Here is a 16320-nt window from a genome sequence, read left to right on the forward strand (position 1 = left end):
TTTGCGAGAATATTTTTTTTTTAGAGGAAGATTTGAATTAGATGAGTTGAAGATAAATATTGTATTTGGTGCAGAAATTGCATTATTTTAAAATAAATTTTGAATTGGAGATGACATAATGAATTTATTTATGATTTCTACTTTCCACGTCTTCTTTTCAATGACTCATATAAATTCTTTTTAAAGGAGTGGATAACTCTGTATTTAAATTCTTATATTTTATCAAATAGTTTTGAAATTTTTGGATATGGACATAGTCTTTTATATAATATAAGCTTTTCAATCTATAAATTCAATTAATTAACCGATTAAAAAAATTAAACCTAATATAATCCGAAAGACTTTGGTACGTTATATGCGCACATTTCTAGACATTTAAAATAAAATATTACGAATTGGACATGTGTCCGGTCCCAGTTCTTCAACTGCTGCAGCACCCTTGCGACGTGGACGATGACCAGAATCCAAGCTCTCCCTATCAGCTTCCCAATCACAATAAAACACAGACTCTTTGCATGTGTTTGTGACAGATTTTTTATGCATTTTCTTCCATACGGAGAGCCATTTGTCACGGTATAAATAGTAACTCTGCAAGTTTTCTCGATAAAAGCGGCCACCTCCATTTCAGTGATATTTCATGCATCTTCTCCGCGAGATCTCTGAGCCCATAATCGTTAAGATCTCCCCACTTTCTTGTTATTGCAACTTCCTTCACTTTCTTTTTCAAGATTTTCGCGTCTTCAAATTATTGATCTGTGTGTAAAACCTGATGGATACTTGCTCTGCAACATTTACGCTGAAATCCCATTTGGCTACAGCTTGTAGAAGTGAGATTTGCAACGGAGAAAATGGATTTTTTGGGGAGAAAATAAAAGGGAGTTTACATAACTGTATATGGGTTGATAAATTTGGAAAAAGTTCGAGTCTTGGGAAAAATGGGAGGAAAGTTAAACATGGGGTTGCTTACTCTGTTCTCACCAGAGAAAACAGCCAAGAAACAGCGGTAACTATTCCATTCAACCTCCAATTTGTTTCATTTTGATCACTTTTTTTCCTGACATATGCACGACTTTGTTGCAAATTTGAAAATATTGAGTCATTATTTTAGTTTAATAAGATAATTACGTTTCAGACGATTCAGTCACCAAGGTTTGAGAGACGAAGGGCGAATCCGAAAAATGTGGCAGCCGTTATTCTCGGAGGAGGTGCGGGCACGCAGCTTTTCCCCCTCACAACCAGAGCAGCAACACCAGCTGTGAGAATCAAATATTTTCTTGATCATGTCTAAATTACACATCGAATGAGCATCTCTGGGTACAGGGGAATTTGATTTGTTAAATCTTTTGTTATTTTTCTTGTAAAAGCGTGGCATAAATGACAGGATACCGTGTGGTTTCGTGTCATCAGTTTTGAGAGACGTTGATTAGATTTTTAATCCTTTTTCTTTAACAATTTTGTCAAGCACAGATGCTAAGTAGTAGTTAATCTTCCTATCATGCAGCTTTTTGTTTGCTAGAATAGGATGATATTTACCTCTGAAATGAAAATAATTCGATGATCAACGACAACGTGTAGTTTTTCACGAATAAAAAACAAGATTAACCATCAACTTGTCATATCTCGCTCCTCCATTAGAACACTAAATAGGCTCGTGGCATGAGAATTATTTGTTACCGAACCGTGGAGTCGGGGTGAGACGGTAATTGAACCCCAATTCATTCATTTTTCACCTGGTGTTGTAGTTTGAACCAAATCGTCCAGATTACGATTTGTGGCTGTATGAATTAGGTTTTCCAGCTTGATTCCACGAGTTGTCAGTATATGACATCCTTGTGTGATACAAATGGCAGGTTCCACTAGGAGGATGCTATAGGCTAATAGACATCCCAATGAGCAACTGCATCAACAGTGGCATTAACAAGATCTTCGTGCTGACACAGTTCAATTCTGCCTCTCTCAATCGCCACATCTCTCGTACATATACTGGGAATGGTATCAGCTTCAGTGATGGATGCGTTGAGGTGATCGAAACCTATATAAATACGAGTGTGTTTAGAAGGAGAACAGCTTCTAAAAAAGTGTTAAAAAAGGGGTGTTTTAGTATAAATTGGTTATATGTCATTGGGTTTTACTTGTTTGGAAGTGCTCTTTAAAGCCGAAATCCTAAGGACATAAAGTCTGGTTTTAAGGTTTCTCCTACTACTCTTTGGAACATCATTTGAAAACGACCACTATTTAATGAAGTATTTTTCAAGCTAACTGTTCGTGCATGAATATTCCCCTAACTTGGTAGTAATAGTTGAATTCTTAATGGATGTAGGTCTTGGCCGCGACACAAACAACAGGAGAAATGGGGAAGCAGTGGTTTCAGGGAACTGCTGATGCTGTTAGGCAATTTCTATGGCTATTTGAGGTCAATCCTCAGGACTTTAACGTATCCAGTATTGTCTTTATATTGCTATTTATTTTTCTTAAGTTGGTTTATGGAACTCTCGTTGCTTGTTGAAACTGGTTATTCTCGCAGGATGCCAAGGTGAAAGATATCGAGCACATAGTAATACTATCTGGGGATCATCTTTATCGAATGGACTATATGGACTTTGTTCAGGCAAGCACATACACACACACGCACACAAACACAATCTCATATGTGTACAGTTTCGAATGTCGAATGTTTGTGTGTTTCCATGATATAAGGTAGCTAAATATCTTGAAATGCTAAAACAGAGCCACCTTGACAGAAATGCTGATCTTACACTTTCATGTGTACCAGTTGGTGACAGGTTTGTTTCCAGTCTTTTGTACAATTTTATTATACTTATGAACAGATTTGCATTCGACCCAATTAATCTCTCAGCCGAGCATCGGAATTTGGACTGGTGAAGATCGATAGCTGGGGTCAGATAACTCAATTTTCTGAGAAACCTAAAGGTGCTGACAAGAAAGATATGGTATGGTACTGCTTACTATGTGAGCTTTAAATTCTTGGCTACACGTTGGCTTTAAAAGAAATGTGCAATCAAAACATTTTAAATCATCTATATGACTAGTTTTGGAAAATTAATTTTGTTTTCTTTCCATCTTCCTGCAGCAAATAGATGGTAATTTAATAGGATTGTCTTCAATTGACGCTGCAAAATCTCCATACCTTGCTTCGATGGGAGTGTATGCATTCAGGAAAGAAATATTGTTGAATCTCCTGAGGTGGAGATACCCGACTTCAAATGACTTCGGTTCTGAAATCATACCCTCGTCTGTCAATGAACAAAACGTGCAGGTATCGAAGAAACTTGGAATTCATTAAAGAATACAACAATTATATTTCATTCCTATAGTTGACTTTGTTACTGTATTTACAGGCATATATATTTAGAGATTACTGGGAGGATATTGGAACAATCAAATCATTCTACGATGCTAATTTGGCTCTTACGGATGAGGTTTGCATCTTTGTCATAATTGCTACTTTTGTAAACTAGAAGATAGAAGAAAATTTATGTCCATGTCTTGCTACCTTTCATTGGGCAGTTTCCAAGATTTGAATTTTACGATCCGAAGACGCCTTTCTACACATCTCCTAGATTCTTGCCACCAACCAAAATTGACAAGTCCGAGGTAAATTGTATCATTTGCCGATATTACATGTTGTCCACATCGTCAAACTATAAATTATCTGATATATGATATTATGCATTTTAGGTTAAAGATGCAATAATCTCACATGGGTGTTTTCTACGAGAATGCATTGTCGAACATTCCATAGTAGGGGAACGTTCTCGTCTAGACACCGGGGTCGAACTGAAGGTGATCACTAATAAACCCACATCTTTCTCAAGCATGAGCTATGTTTTTTAGAATGCGAGGAAAAAGGAAGCTATCTTGAAAACTTACTTTAATACCAAATATAGGATACTTTGATGATGGGCGCCGACTACTACCAAACAGAGTCGGAGATTGCCTCTCTGCTAGCACAAGGGAGAGTTCCCGTGGGGATTGGTAGAGATACAAAAATCAGGTTAACTAGTTTACCTTGAGATTTAAACGTGCTACTCCATCTCTCTATGAACACTTACTTATATTTGTATTCAGGAAGCGTCAATATGCTAATAAAAGCTCGTGGATTTTTTTCTTGTAGGAACTGTATTATTGACAAAAACGCAAGAATAGGGAAGAATGTGATGATTTTGAACAACGATGTAAGCTCCAAATACTCTCATCTCTAGTTTTTTTTTTATTTTTAGACGGGCACTAGCCGCACTACGCTTTATATAGAAAATATTTAACTTTTTCATATTTAAGACATTCATGCTAGACCATGCCATTTCTTTGGCTTCTCAGGGTGTCGAAGAAGCTGATAGAGGGGAAAAAGGATTCTACATTCGATCTGGAATCACAATCATACTCGAAAAGGCGACCATATGCGATGGAACGGTCATTTGAACCTGGTGCAAATCGAGCGGTGCGTGCAGTTACTGATGCGAAGTCATGGAAATGAAGTTATTGCAGAAAAAATTGCTGTTTCCCAGTTTGTGTGAAGCAAAGGAACTGATGACTGAGGCTGCTGTGAAATGTTGAGATGAATTTGAGGATGTGAAAGTGAGTGTATCTGCTTCTGCAGAAGTGTACGTAAAAATAAATTGAACTTGTGCTACAATTATATCAATAACTATAAACTTCAAATTTAACGTTAGTCGCTTGAAATCTGTCGATGTATGGTAATAGTAAAAGATTTTCGGAATTATTGGGTTCGGTTAATGATAATTATTGTCTGCTATAGTTCAAAATCCACTAGTTTTAGTGAAAACATATTATTTTGTGTTTGTACGAAAGTAGTTTTTATTTGGTAAACATGCATCTACGAAGTTTCGAGTGATAGAATTAAAGAAAAAGTGAAGTGGAAAATGAGAAGACAACTATGTGAACAGTGTAAATGACATAAATTCACTTAAAAAAATATTGATATGTTAATATATTTTTATTTTTAAAAAATTAAATACTTTTAATTATAAATACAACTGAAGGCGAGAAATACTGAGAAGGAAAACGATCACATGCTAAATTCAAAGAAATATAATAAATTATTATTTCAATCTCTGACACAGTCGGGCATGTTAATCTAAAAGCCCATTTGCCTAGAAATACTTTACCTATTGGGCCTTTCGAAAGCCCATTAAACGCAGATGTCTTGTCTCCCAAGCTCTAAGGATAGCACATTCAGACATTCTACAGGCGCCAAGCGAATCTCCCAACCGATTGCATAGGAAAAGGATTCTCTGGAAACTTCTGAATCATAGGTATGTGTTACACTTTTTGTATCTGAATTGATATAATATTTCAGAGCTCCTGTACTGATTAGTACGATTTAGATAGATCTATTTTGATTTTTTTTTTCAGTTTATATAATCTCGAGAAATTAATGGCTGTGCTTTAGGAGACAACAGAGATTGAAGTTATGATTATGAATAATCTAAATTTTTTTAATCTTCTGGCGCATTTTATGGAGCGATTTATGTAATGTGTCTTGGTCCGCAGTAGAAAAGTAATTAAATTGAATTTGGTATTGATATTGGAAACCTCTTGGTGTTGGCAAGATCCGCCACCCCTCATTTGGTAACTGTTCATGTAATTGTCATCTCTCATGTGTTTCATATAGGGTGAAGATTATCATGTTTTATTGAAATAGCTTGTCTTGGTTGGGTGTGATTGCTCATAAAGACCATGTTTTAAGTAATTGAAACGAGCCAGTGGTATATGTGCCAGTTTCTTTTCCGCTTCTGTAATTTTATGTATGAGCAACTGTCTTCATGTGATAATGAGCTATGGGAGATCTTGTCAGGTAGTGGTCGATAATGGCAACTGAAAAAATCCCAAGCGAGAAGTTACCATCCTCCGCAGCTCCGGCCCAGGCCATGACCTCGTGTCGGAGGAACAAGAGAGATGATGCCACTTTCCTAGAAGATGTGAAAGGCCATATTGATGAATTTATTCATGCTTCTATGGACGAACACAAGACTTGCTTTCAGAAGACAATCAAGAAGGTTCGTTTTCCTCAAAGAAAGTATGTATAGTCTCCTTTGCTCTTACTTGAGCGTGTTTCTGATGCATAGATTTGATGCATTCTCAGATGTTTGGCATGTCGAAAATCGTTGCAGAAAGGAATTCTGAGACTAAGGAAGTGGAAAGTTCTCTGCCTCTTCAAACAACATTGGCTGAATGAGGTTGTGATACTATAGATGGTTAGAATTAGACTGCCAACACCAGATTTTAGATGTGTGAATAATGGGTTTTTAAGAGGCTATCGTATGATCATTTGAGTTTCTATTTTGAAAGTTCACCTAATTGTGCACAATAAGCCATGTTACGATATAAAAACTGAATTTGGTGTAGTTATGTTTCTTAGGCTGAGCTATACTTTTGTCAGATATGGATTATTTTACTGAAATAATAGAGAACTTTTCATTATTGTCTTTAAGATTGATGATCCATTTTAACATTGTTCTCTTTTTCTTCCATCCTGGGCAGTAGACACTTTGCATGTCCGGATATGAGTAGTTGAACTTTCTCCTTAGTCATCCTTTATAAAGTGTCGTTGCTTAGTGTTCTGTATTTTAGCTGTATGAGACATGTATTTCTTCATATGTGGTATTAATTCCTGGTGGCAAACAGCACATACAGATGTTTTTGGTTACTTCATGAATGGCAGCAGCCACTTGGATCAAGATTTGGTGAAACTGATTTAAAGTTATCACTAGGTGAAGATTTTGTTAATAATCTGTGTTGGGATTTTCATTTGATTGAAAATCATCCCTTTTTCCTATTCAAGAGTCAGGGTGGTTGCTAATTCGCCTTGCAAAAGATCTTTCAAATTTTGAATGTCCATTTTTCAAAATTGTGAATGTACATTTAAGGCATTGCCCTAAAATCATATGCAACGGTCCCCTTATATTGATTTGGGTTTGAAAGCATTGATCCAACATGCTTAAACGAATTCAGATAATTGATCTTCGAATTTACCCCATTTTTTTCTCTCAACCAAATAGTTAATTAAACATCAATATACACATATATAGAGGAAAATTTGTTCCATAAAAACACAAATTTATGATAAGGACTGGAACAATCTTCCTTCTGAATTAGCAAATAAGATATAGGTAAAAGATATGTAACTTTATAGATTGCAGGAAAGATCGCTGCACGCATCCATTTCTAAAATTACATCTTCAGATTTAATTAATATTTCGTATTCGACGTGTCTGTCACTCACCGAGGCTTCAGATTTTTCATCCTGCGTTGGAAAATATTCAAGTTGATTCCCACGAAAACACTGTGATTTGTTAAAATAATTATCAATTGAAATTATACATGAAATCTGGTGTGCTGAAGTTAGAACCACATGCTATGTATCTTTTTAATTATCGAAATAATTTAAATTGATTTGTAATTATTCTTCCAAATCCGTATTTTAGAATGTCTTCACTAAAAACCAAGAAAATATTGAGGTTTCAGTGTTGGACATTAGCTGGTATTACATAGTACCACATACCTTTGCTCATCGTTTTTCATGCTACCACCTTCCCGAGTGGTACTGTAATTAGGGAATGGTACTCTCCCACTCTCAATAGACTTCACATCCTCCACAAGAATTTCGTAATGTCTCTTCACTTCTTCGATGGTTCGTCCTAGAACAGCCTTAGCCACGTTGTCCCAACGATCAGGAGTGTCTCATCATATACTGCTAATGCCTGCTCGAACGCCTTGTTTTCTTTCACGGTCCAATGACTAGACATGGAGCTCAAACCATTCGCTAGCTTGGAGAAGTTCGCGCGTGTATGTGTGTGTTCTTTTTTCCTTCTTTTAGGCAATGGAACAGTTCTATAATTTTGGTCTATGAATGGATTTGAAATCGTAAAGGAAAACGGGAAGTTGTTTAGAGAAGACTACTACATGAGATGAGATGTGTAGAATAGGTGGGAATGTGGCCTCTTTTATAGGCTCAAGGGAAAAAAGGTGAGTAGGGTCGCGCTGACCATGTATGGAAAGGTGAATATGATATGTGAATTGATATGTATCACTCGATAAAACATTACTATACATTTTTTAAAAAATCAGTTAATTGTTAATAAAGACTTGTAAAATATACATCTCATATTAGCAGTTTTGTAAGCAAGGGTGCAAACGAATCCATTTGAGTTTTGAAAGAGTCGCTTATGAGTAATTTGACTTGCTTGAAACTCTTATTGTTATTATACTAGGTTTACATGACCATCAACCTACTAAAAAAATATATAGTAAAAGCATTTTGGGTTCCTTTTTATTTGGTTTTTTTTTCTCCATTTATCGATTTTTTAAATATTTTACATGTACGAGGAGAATTGCACAAAATTTGAAAATTGGAATCTTGAGAAAAATCCGGTAAAGTGCATGTGATTGATTATATATGATGGCGACCATGCACCAAAATGTAAATGTTGCTTTGTTGGTGATGTACTTGGGTTAAGTAGTTTGGCCATTTGAAACATACATTCCAAAGAAATTAAAGCTGGCGACGTACAATCATTGTTTTAGTCTTTTAGTCATGTATGGCCTAAGTTCACATTCGCTACGGATTTATATAAAGAGTCGCTAATTTTAGCGACGCTTTTAAGTCAAACGGTCGCTTGTTAAAAATTAGCGACAGTTTAATGACATCCGTCGCTATATTTAGCGATCGTTTTGAATAAACCGTCGCTATATAGCGACAGTTTAAAGTCAAACCGTCGAAAAATTAAAACATGCGACAATATTTCAAAACCGTCGCTAACTTTAGCAGCGGTTTAATTTAATCCGTCGCAAAATACGGCGACGATCTTATCAACACCGTCGCTAATTTAAATTTGCGACGGTTTAACCAAAAACCGTCGCCAACGCAATATAAATACCCATATTCCGGTCCATTTTCCTTCACAACACTTAAAATTTTCTCTCTTACACAATTTCATCACTCCACACAACACTTCAAATTTTTCTCACTACTTCACAACACTTAAAATTTTTCTCTCATACACAATTTTATCACTTCGTACAACATTTAAAATTTTTCTCTCATACACAATTTTATCACTTCACACAACACTTAAAATTTTTCTTTTTTACACGATTTTATTTTCAATTGTTAGTTTCTTTTAGATTTATTAATTATTAAAAGAATTTTTTTTATTTTTCGAAACAAATTAGCGACGGAATTTTTGATTAAAGACCGTCGCTAAATGTAGCGACGGTTTGTATATGCTGACCGTCGCTAATTTTAGCGACGGCTTTTATATGCTGACTGTCGCTAATTTTAGCGACGGCTTTAAATAAAACCGTCGCTAATGGATGTAGCGCCGGTTTTAAAATACCGTCGCAAATGCTACCTACCACAACAGGTAAAAAACGCTGTCGTTGAACGGACTTTCAACAAAACCCTCAGTTACAACAGTTTTTAAAAGACTACGACAGAATTTTTTAAATCATGGTTGAACTAATATTGACAAATAAAACCCTGGACTACCGGAAAATAAGATAAATTTTATGTATAAAAAATATTGAGAAAAAAAAGTCACCCGGGCTCCCGCCTAGGCGGAGCAACACATGGCTCCGCCCGTGGTTGGTTTCATCGTCTCGAGGAACTTGATAGTTAAAGCAAGACATCTGAATGTTTGAAATGTAGAAGAACTTTCAGATTAAAAAGAAGAAATGAAGGCAAAACAGATGGTCACATTCAACAATCATCCAAATCAAGCTCAAATGCTCTCTACTTTATTTTCATCGCACTTTGTTTGTAAATTTCATCTATATGTGGTTTCTTAATAGCAAAGTTAATATCGATTGCTATTATGAAATATTTAGTTTCCATTATTAGCATTTTTAGTCAATTTCTGTGCAAAAATCTTTTAATTTGATCTAGTTTTATACGAAATCATTTGGCTTTTCTCTCAATTCAACCCTCAACTTGTTTCTGGCTGTGAATCTTTCATGAAAAAATAATCTTTAAAATTATATTTTCTTTCACACACAAAAAGAAAAAGAAAAAGAAAAATAAGAGTTTCGTCCCCTTCCATTATTCTTAGGCTAAATGAATTAGGATGGAAATTTCTCTACTTCGAATGATCGTTGTGAGACAATTGAAGTTTTGATCCATGAAATTAACAAACGATCCCTACCCCTCCATGGCTCCATCGCTTCCCTTTTCAATATTCGTGAGATTTGATCATATTTCTTGAAAATTTGATGTATATGTGATCTTGAGGAAGTGGGAATCTTGATTCTAGCTAGGCCAAAAGATTATATTTGAACAATGAGCATGTAATAACAATATAATTGTGATGATTTGGAACAAGCTCATTCGAGTGTGTGAATGAGGTATAGTTTGATGCCTCACCACTGCATGATCATGGTTTAAAATTCTTGTTTTATATATGTAATAACATTAGGGAACCGCGCGCGAGCACCAAAATCTGGTCGTGCATGTCCTAGTTTTTTCTCATAGGAATTATATATACGTACATAACAAACGATTTTATTTCTCGATTATTAATTATAATAAAAAGTTCCAATTTTTGGAAAAGATTGAATAAAAATATTATATATATATATATATATATATATATATATATATATATATATATATATATATATATATATATATATATATATATATCAATTGAAGAGGCGCCACGCCCTCACCACTTGGCCCAAAGGCCAATTGAATTGGTGTCAAAGTGGCACCATTTCATGAAATATCAGGCCATCTCCAACCCATAAATCTATTTTGGTGCAGTTTCTGCATCAAAATAGTATAATTTCTGCACCAAATATAACATCCATCTTCAACCTATTTACTTCAAATCTTACACTAAAAAATATATTCCTAGAATATTCTTTTTGTTTACTATTTATTTATAAATTTAACAATATAAATATAATTAATGTTAATATTAGTATTATAATTATATTTTTATTTTTATTAATAGTTAAATTTATTTATTTGATTCTTATATATATTAACTCTAATATTCATAATACGAATTAATACAAATACTTCATTATTAAAATTGACATAATTTTAATACAGATAATTTATTTTTAGAACTTAATATGAATCCAAATTCAAACATCTGAACAATTATATTCCTTCCACAAATGATCAATTAAAACATTTCGTAGTGCCTAGTGATCATACGAATTAATACAAATGCTTCATTATAAAAAGTGAATTATATTGTTATATTAATTTTTGCATTTGTATTTAATTATATTATTTATAAATCATTAAATCAAATTGTTCTTTAATTATTAATAATTAACATAAATAAATATTTAAAAATCAATAATTATTATTCTTTATTTTTTATTATTAAATATCTATTTATATAAATAATAAAATATATATTGTACTATTATTTAAATAATCTTGATATTTTTTATATATAAATAGTGATAAAAAAACAAAAAAAATAAAAAAATATATATAACCCTTGCGCCAATTTGGCGCAAGGGCCTTCCTCTGCGCCAAATTTGGCGCAGAGGAAGGGGGCTGCGCTATTTTAGCAAAATAGCGCAGCCCCCGTTGGAGTGCAAAACCTTGCACCAAAATGGTGTTTTGCACCATTTTGGTGCAAGGTTGGAGATGCTCTCATGTTTTTTATTCAAAGTTTTTCATTCAAAAATTAGTTTTTTAAGATTATATAGATAATAATATGACAAAAATAAGGTTATTTAGGGTTCTCATTTGTATTTCCACACCAATTTTTTTTCTTTCTCTTTAAGTTTAGTTCTAAATTCAAATTTGCAATACATAAAATCTTGAGTTTTAGATTTTTCAAGGTTATATGCATAAATTCGAACTTTAGAATTAAATTCGAGAGTTGTCTTTTAGTTGCAAATTTTTTGAACAAGTATGGTTAAATTCAACAAGCATGCAAGATATAAACTCTTGCATTTATGATATTATAATTCGAAATTGGACGGACTGTGTATCATTTTAATAATATTCTAAACATCTCCGGTTTGTGTGACTTTAAAACGTGCAGTGTTACTATTTTAATATCGATAGTCGTATTTTTTAGAAATAATCGCCAACAACCATAAACACCAGAGTGGATTAATATTGTTATAAGAAAAAAAAAAAAAAACTCAAACTCTTGACTCGACTACTGTTTCAGTAACCATTTTCACACCTTAGGAAGATTTTAACGATTTACAAGTCTATGCGTTTTGTGGAAAATAGCGTATGTGAATCTCTATATCATGACTTACATTCGCTGCATGCGTAGGATGGTACTTGTCGCAACTAGAGAAGACGAGGGACCTCGGTTTCAATATTCTAAACGAATATATTCGGATTTTGCAAAATTCTGAGGGATATTCTAAGTTGATTGATGTTAAATTTCGGGAACACATCATTTTTTGTCCTACACGTTAGCATATAATTGGATTGAATGGATTTTGATGATCTAATTGACGAAAATTTTGTCTTAGTACACCAAGCTGGCGGAGGCCGGAGTGTTGATAATGATGTCGAGTATGTAACGAAAATCTAATATCATGTTATAAATATCTAACATCATGTCGTTATTTTAGAGGAAAAAACTTAAAAAAAAAAAAGAAGTGAAATATATATTACTTGTGGCTATGGGACTCTTGTGGTCTATATGTTATAAGAAAGTACAGATTCTCTGTGATGACGCGAGAGATTCCCATAATTTTTTTATATATAATATAGTTATTATTGGGCAAACTCTCACCTGCCACGAGCAATCGTATTTATTGACTAAGGAATTAAAGACTAGGCCACGATTGGTCGCTACTCGCTGACGAGGGTGTAGTTTTCTTGAATCCCGAGGAGCTATTTGTATCTTCATATAAATTTATGTAGATGTCCCCGATTGATCTCGGTAATTTTTCATTTTTGTTCATGTTATTGATTAGCCAATCGATTTTGAGACTGCTTCAACCATTTTTCATTTTTGTTCATGTTGTTGATTACCCAATTGATTTTGGGACAGTAGGGCCTAATTACCCATTTTAATTTTTGATTGATAGCTATATTTTCAATCTAAATACATCAAGGTTGCAGGAAGTTTTTTTAATAATAAAGTGAACAGAAATCCTGAAAATGATAAAAATGTAAATAGAGTAAAGTTTGAACTTTCACAAACGGTAGTTATTCTTGAACACATTTTGTTTGATGGAGACTGCATTATTTGTGATGGCCCAGAAACCAACTTTTCTAGCTTAAAGATATAAATTTGAGCATAGAAAGGATATGAGAGTAATAATGCACAAACCTCAATTTACTTCATTCCACTGAAATATGGTAAATATTTTGATTTATACAACACAAAACCCAAAACGAGAACAGTAGCCAACAACCTAAGAAAAACAAACGACGACGCAATTCAATCACAACAACTGCACTTCCAAATTCATAACGGACAAAGTTACACAACACACCTAACTCCTCCAGCTTCCATCAGAGTCACCACCCCTCGAGTATCCACGGTCACCGCCGTATCCTCCTCCACCGCCTCCGCGACCACCTCCACCATACCCACGATCACGACTACCACCGTAACCACCGCCACCTCCACCTCCATAACCACCGCCGTCACGACGGCCGTATCCGCCGCCGCCTCCTCCTCCTTCACGCCTAGGCCCGCGGAACCCTCCGCCGCCGCCTCCTCCAGAGCTACCGCGGGACTGGGCCTCATTCACGGTTATATTACGGCCGTCGAGATCTTGGCCGTTCATTCCCTCAATAGCGTCCCTCATCGACTGCTCGTCCTTGAAAGTAACGAATCCGAAACCCCTGGATCTCCCAGTCTCTCGATCGTTGACAACCTGAGCAAGAATTAGACAGAACCACCAAAAATAACGTCAGATCCACACATATTCAACACAAATCCGAATCCAACGGAAAACAAACACAAAGGAAAAACTGAAAAGCAGATTCAATCTTCAACCCTTTGATGTAAAAGAGGAAGATGAAACGTACCGCTTCAGGAGCAATTACAGTAACACAAATAGTAACAGTAACTCAGTAACAGTAACATTTTTAGTAACAGATCAGATCGGATCGAATCGGGACAGATCCGATCTCCTGCGACAACGGACCTTCGATTCGATGACATCGCCGAATTGGGAAAAGGCTTGCTCAAGAGTTTGATCGGTGGTTGCCCACGCAAGACCACCTACAAAACATCTGAATTCTACATCTTCGGCCGCCATTGATGCAGAAATTAAAATTCAAGACAAGAAATGGGAAATTGGTAGCCGCCTCGAAATATTAATTCCATGTTGAATGCGGGGTATATATAGGTGGGGGAGCTAGGTTTTGGGGGTGCCTAAGTTAAAATAAGCCGGGTGCGCACTGCGCCTACGCTACTTGGCTTATCGGGGAGCCATGGTTAAGGAGCGTCTTTTTCCCACCAATTACTCCTTAAAATAATTTCTACCATCCGATATTGTTATTTTTTTTATAATAGAAAAAGAATTTGTGTGAGACGATCTCACGAGTCGTATTTTATGAAATAGATTCTTATTTGAGTTATCCATGAAAAAATATTATTTTGTATTGTGAATATCGGTAGGGTTGACCTGTCTCACAGATAAAGATTCGTGAGTCTGTCTCACAGATAAATGTTTGTGAGACCATTTCACGAAAGACTTATTCTTTAATAAATCGTTTATTTAATATTTTAAGAAAAAAATATTTAATTAATAATTATAATATATATTTATATTTAAATATAACCACTTCTGATAACCATAGTTTAAACAAGAGTTGAGGAATGGGCTAATTCTGTGGGCCTACGTCACATGGTGCACTGCTAAAAAGATAAACAAAACTATTGGGATTGGGACGTTTAAATTTTTTATTAAAAAAATATCTCCTTTAAATCTAGCAATATCTCGATGTATCATTACATTATTTAATGGTTTTTATTTATGAGTAGGTCTCTTGTAATACGATATTTATCTGTAAGACGCGTCAATTCTATCGATATTCACAATAAAAGTTAATACTATTAACATAAAAATTAATATTTTTCATGGATGATCCAAATATAAGATCCGTCTCTTAGAGTACGAGCAGTGAGATCGTCCCACACAAGCTTTTGTCTTTATTTATTTATTGTTGGGGGTAGCACATCTATGGTATTGTATATAATTATTTATTTACATTTTAAAAACGTATTTATTTTAATTAATAAATTAATTAATAGTAACAATAAATAATATATTTTACAAAAATAATACTTCGAATAAAACAACAGCGTGATGTTCTTTAGCAACTATTTTTGGTGCTCCTATTTTAAGTACAAAAAATGCACATATCAATTTACAAAAAATAGGATATTTTTACTAAACAACATATCATAAAAACACATTTAAATAAATTTATAACTTATTATTAAGTAAATATCTTATTCAATTGCAAAAAAAAAAAAAAATTAAGTTTATAATCTAAATGGGCTGGACCAAAAGTAGTATTAAGACTGGGCTACATAAAACTGAAGCCCGGTAATTTGGGCATGAAAGCGGGTCAACAGAAGGGCCGGATCAAGAAATATTGTGTATGGGCTGCAAAACTCCACCAATGGCGGACACTGCAAAATATATAGAGGACGCTGCATTTATGCTAGCAGCCGATGCTGCAACTGCATAGCCATATTAAAAAAAAATATTCACTATTATTATTAGTTTTTTTTTTGGAACTTAGACACATTTCTTATTTATAAAATAGGAGCTGATACCATATACTAAAAATGAGAGTTGAAGCTCAAAGTCAATGATTTGAAAGATAGACCACCTAAAATTCGTGAATCAATCAACCAATTTTTTTTCCCAAAAAATCTTTTATTCGTAAAATATAAAGTAGTTAATCTTTCAAAAAAAATTGAACTCTTTTTATTGTTTTTTTTATATTTATTTAAATATGTGTTGGTTTAGTTTTTGGGGAAAAAAATAAAGACAAATGTACATGTATCGGTCTATTTTTTTATTTTATTTTTACTAATAATATGATTAATAAAAATTTACTAAGGATAGTTGGAAAATGAAAATTCTTGAATTATTGTACTTAAAATTCTTGCATTTTGCTTTTTTTATTTTTTAAACAAGTTTTTTTTTTAATTTAGATACAGGTTGTTCAGTTTTCAAAAAATAAAAATATATATAATCAGGCATGCATGATGCATGTGGTAGATCTTTCAAACTAATTAATTTGAAATCCAACCCTATTTTTTGTATGCGGACTAATTTAAAAGATAAATTACTTTAAAATGTTGAATCGATCAA

General features: G+C 34.0%; 3 protein-coding genes and 1 pseudogene across 5 annotated transcripts; 2 read left to right on the forward strand and 2 right to left on the reverse strand.

Moving 5' to 3' along the window:
- Positions 1 to 526: 526 nt before the first annotated feature.
- On the forward strand, positions 527 to 4657 carry LOC140841851 (glucose-1-phosphate adenylyltransferase large subunit 1-like). Its single transcript, XM_073209562.1, has 14 exons — positions 527 to 1003; positions 1133 to 1255; positions 1851 to 2021; positions 2321 to 2413; positions 2525 to 2608; positions 2728 to 2783; positions 2858 to 2951; positions 3092 to 3277; positions 3360 to 3440; positions 3529 to 3615; positions 3700 to 3804; positions 3909 to 4015; positions 4136 to 4196; positions 4339 to 4657. Exons 1-14 carry the CDS (start codon positions 770 to 772, stop codon positions 4438 to 4440), a joined length of 1584 nt encoding a protein of 527 aa, XP_073065663.1. The 5' UTR covers positions 527 to 769; the 3' UTR covers positions 4441 to 4657.
- A 509-nt stretch (positions 4658 to 5166) lies between these two features.
- LOC140841852 (uncharacterized) lies at positions 5167 to 6472 on the forward strand. Of its 3 annotated transcripts, none has more exons than XM_073209563.1 (3): positions 5167 to 5294; positions 5837 to 6038; positions 6125 to 6472. In XM_073209563.1, the coding sequence occupies exons 2-3, from the start codon at positions 5850 to 5852 to the stop codon at positions 6215 to 6217; spliced, it is 282 nt and encodes a 93-aa protein (XP_073065664.1). In that variant the 5' UTR covers positions 5167 to 5294; positions 5837 to 5849; the 3' UTR covers positions 6218 to 6472. The 3 variants fall into 3 exon arrangements, with proteins under 3 accessions (XP_073065664.1, XP_073065666.1, XP_073065665.1); XM_073209565.1 differs by having other exon boundaries at positions 5190 to 5294; positions 5841 to 6038; XM_073209564.1 differs by having other exon boundaries at positions 5216 to 5300; positions 5841 to 6038.
- Positions 6473 to 7077: 605 nt separating this feature from the next.
- On the reverse strand, positions 7078 to 7923 carry LOC140841855 (transcription factor RADIALIS-like; annotated as a pseudogene).
- Positions 7924 to 13295: 5372 nt separating this feature from the next.
- LOC140841854 (glycine-rich RNA-binding protein-like) lies at positions 13296 to 14345 on the reverse strand. Its single transcript, XM_073209567.1, has 2 exons — positions 14134 to 14345; positions 13296 to 13860 (listed from the first exon to the last, which is right to left on the reverse strand). Exons 1-2 carry the CDS (start codon positions 14245 to 14247, stop codon positions 13474 to 13476), a joined length of 501 nt encoding a protein of 166 aa, XP_073065668.1. The 5' UTR covers positions 14248 to 14345; the 3' UTR covers positions 13296 to 13473.
- Positions 14346 to 16320: the final 1975 nt, after the last annotated feature.

This window comes from Primulina eburnea, chromosome 9 (assembly GCF_022965805.1).
Source record: "Primulina eburnea isolate SZY01 chromosome 9, ASM2296580v1, whole genome shotgun sequence".
Lineage (NCBI taxonomy): Eukaryota > Viridiplantae > Streptophyta > Magnoliopsida > Lamiales > Gesneriaceae > Primulina > Primulina eburnea.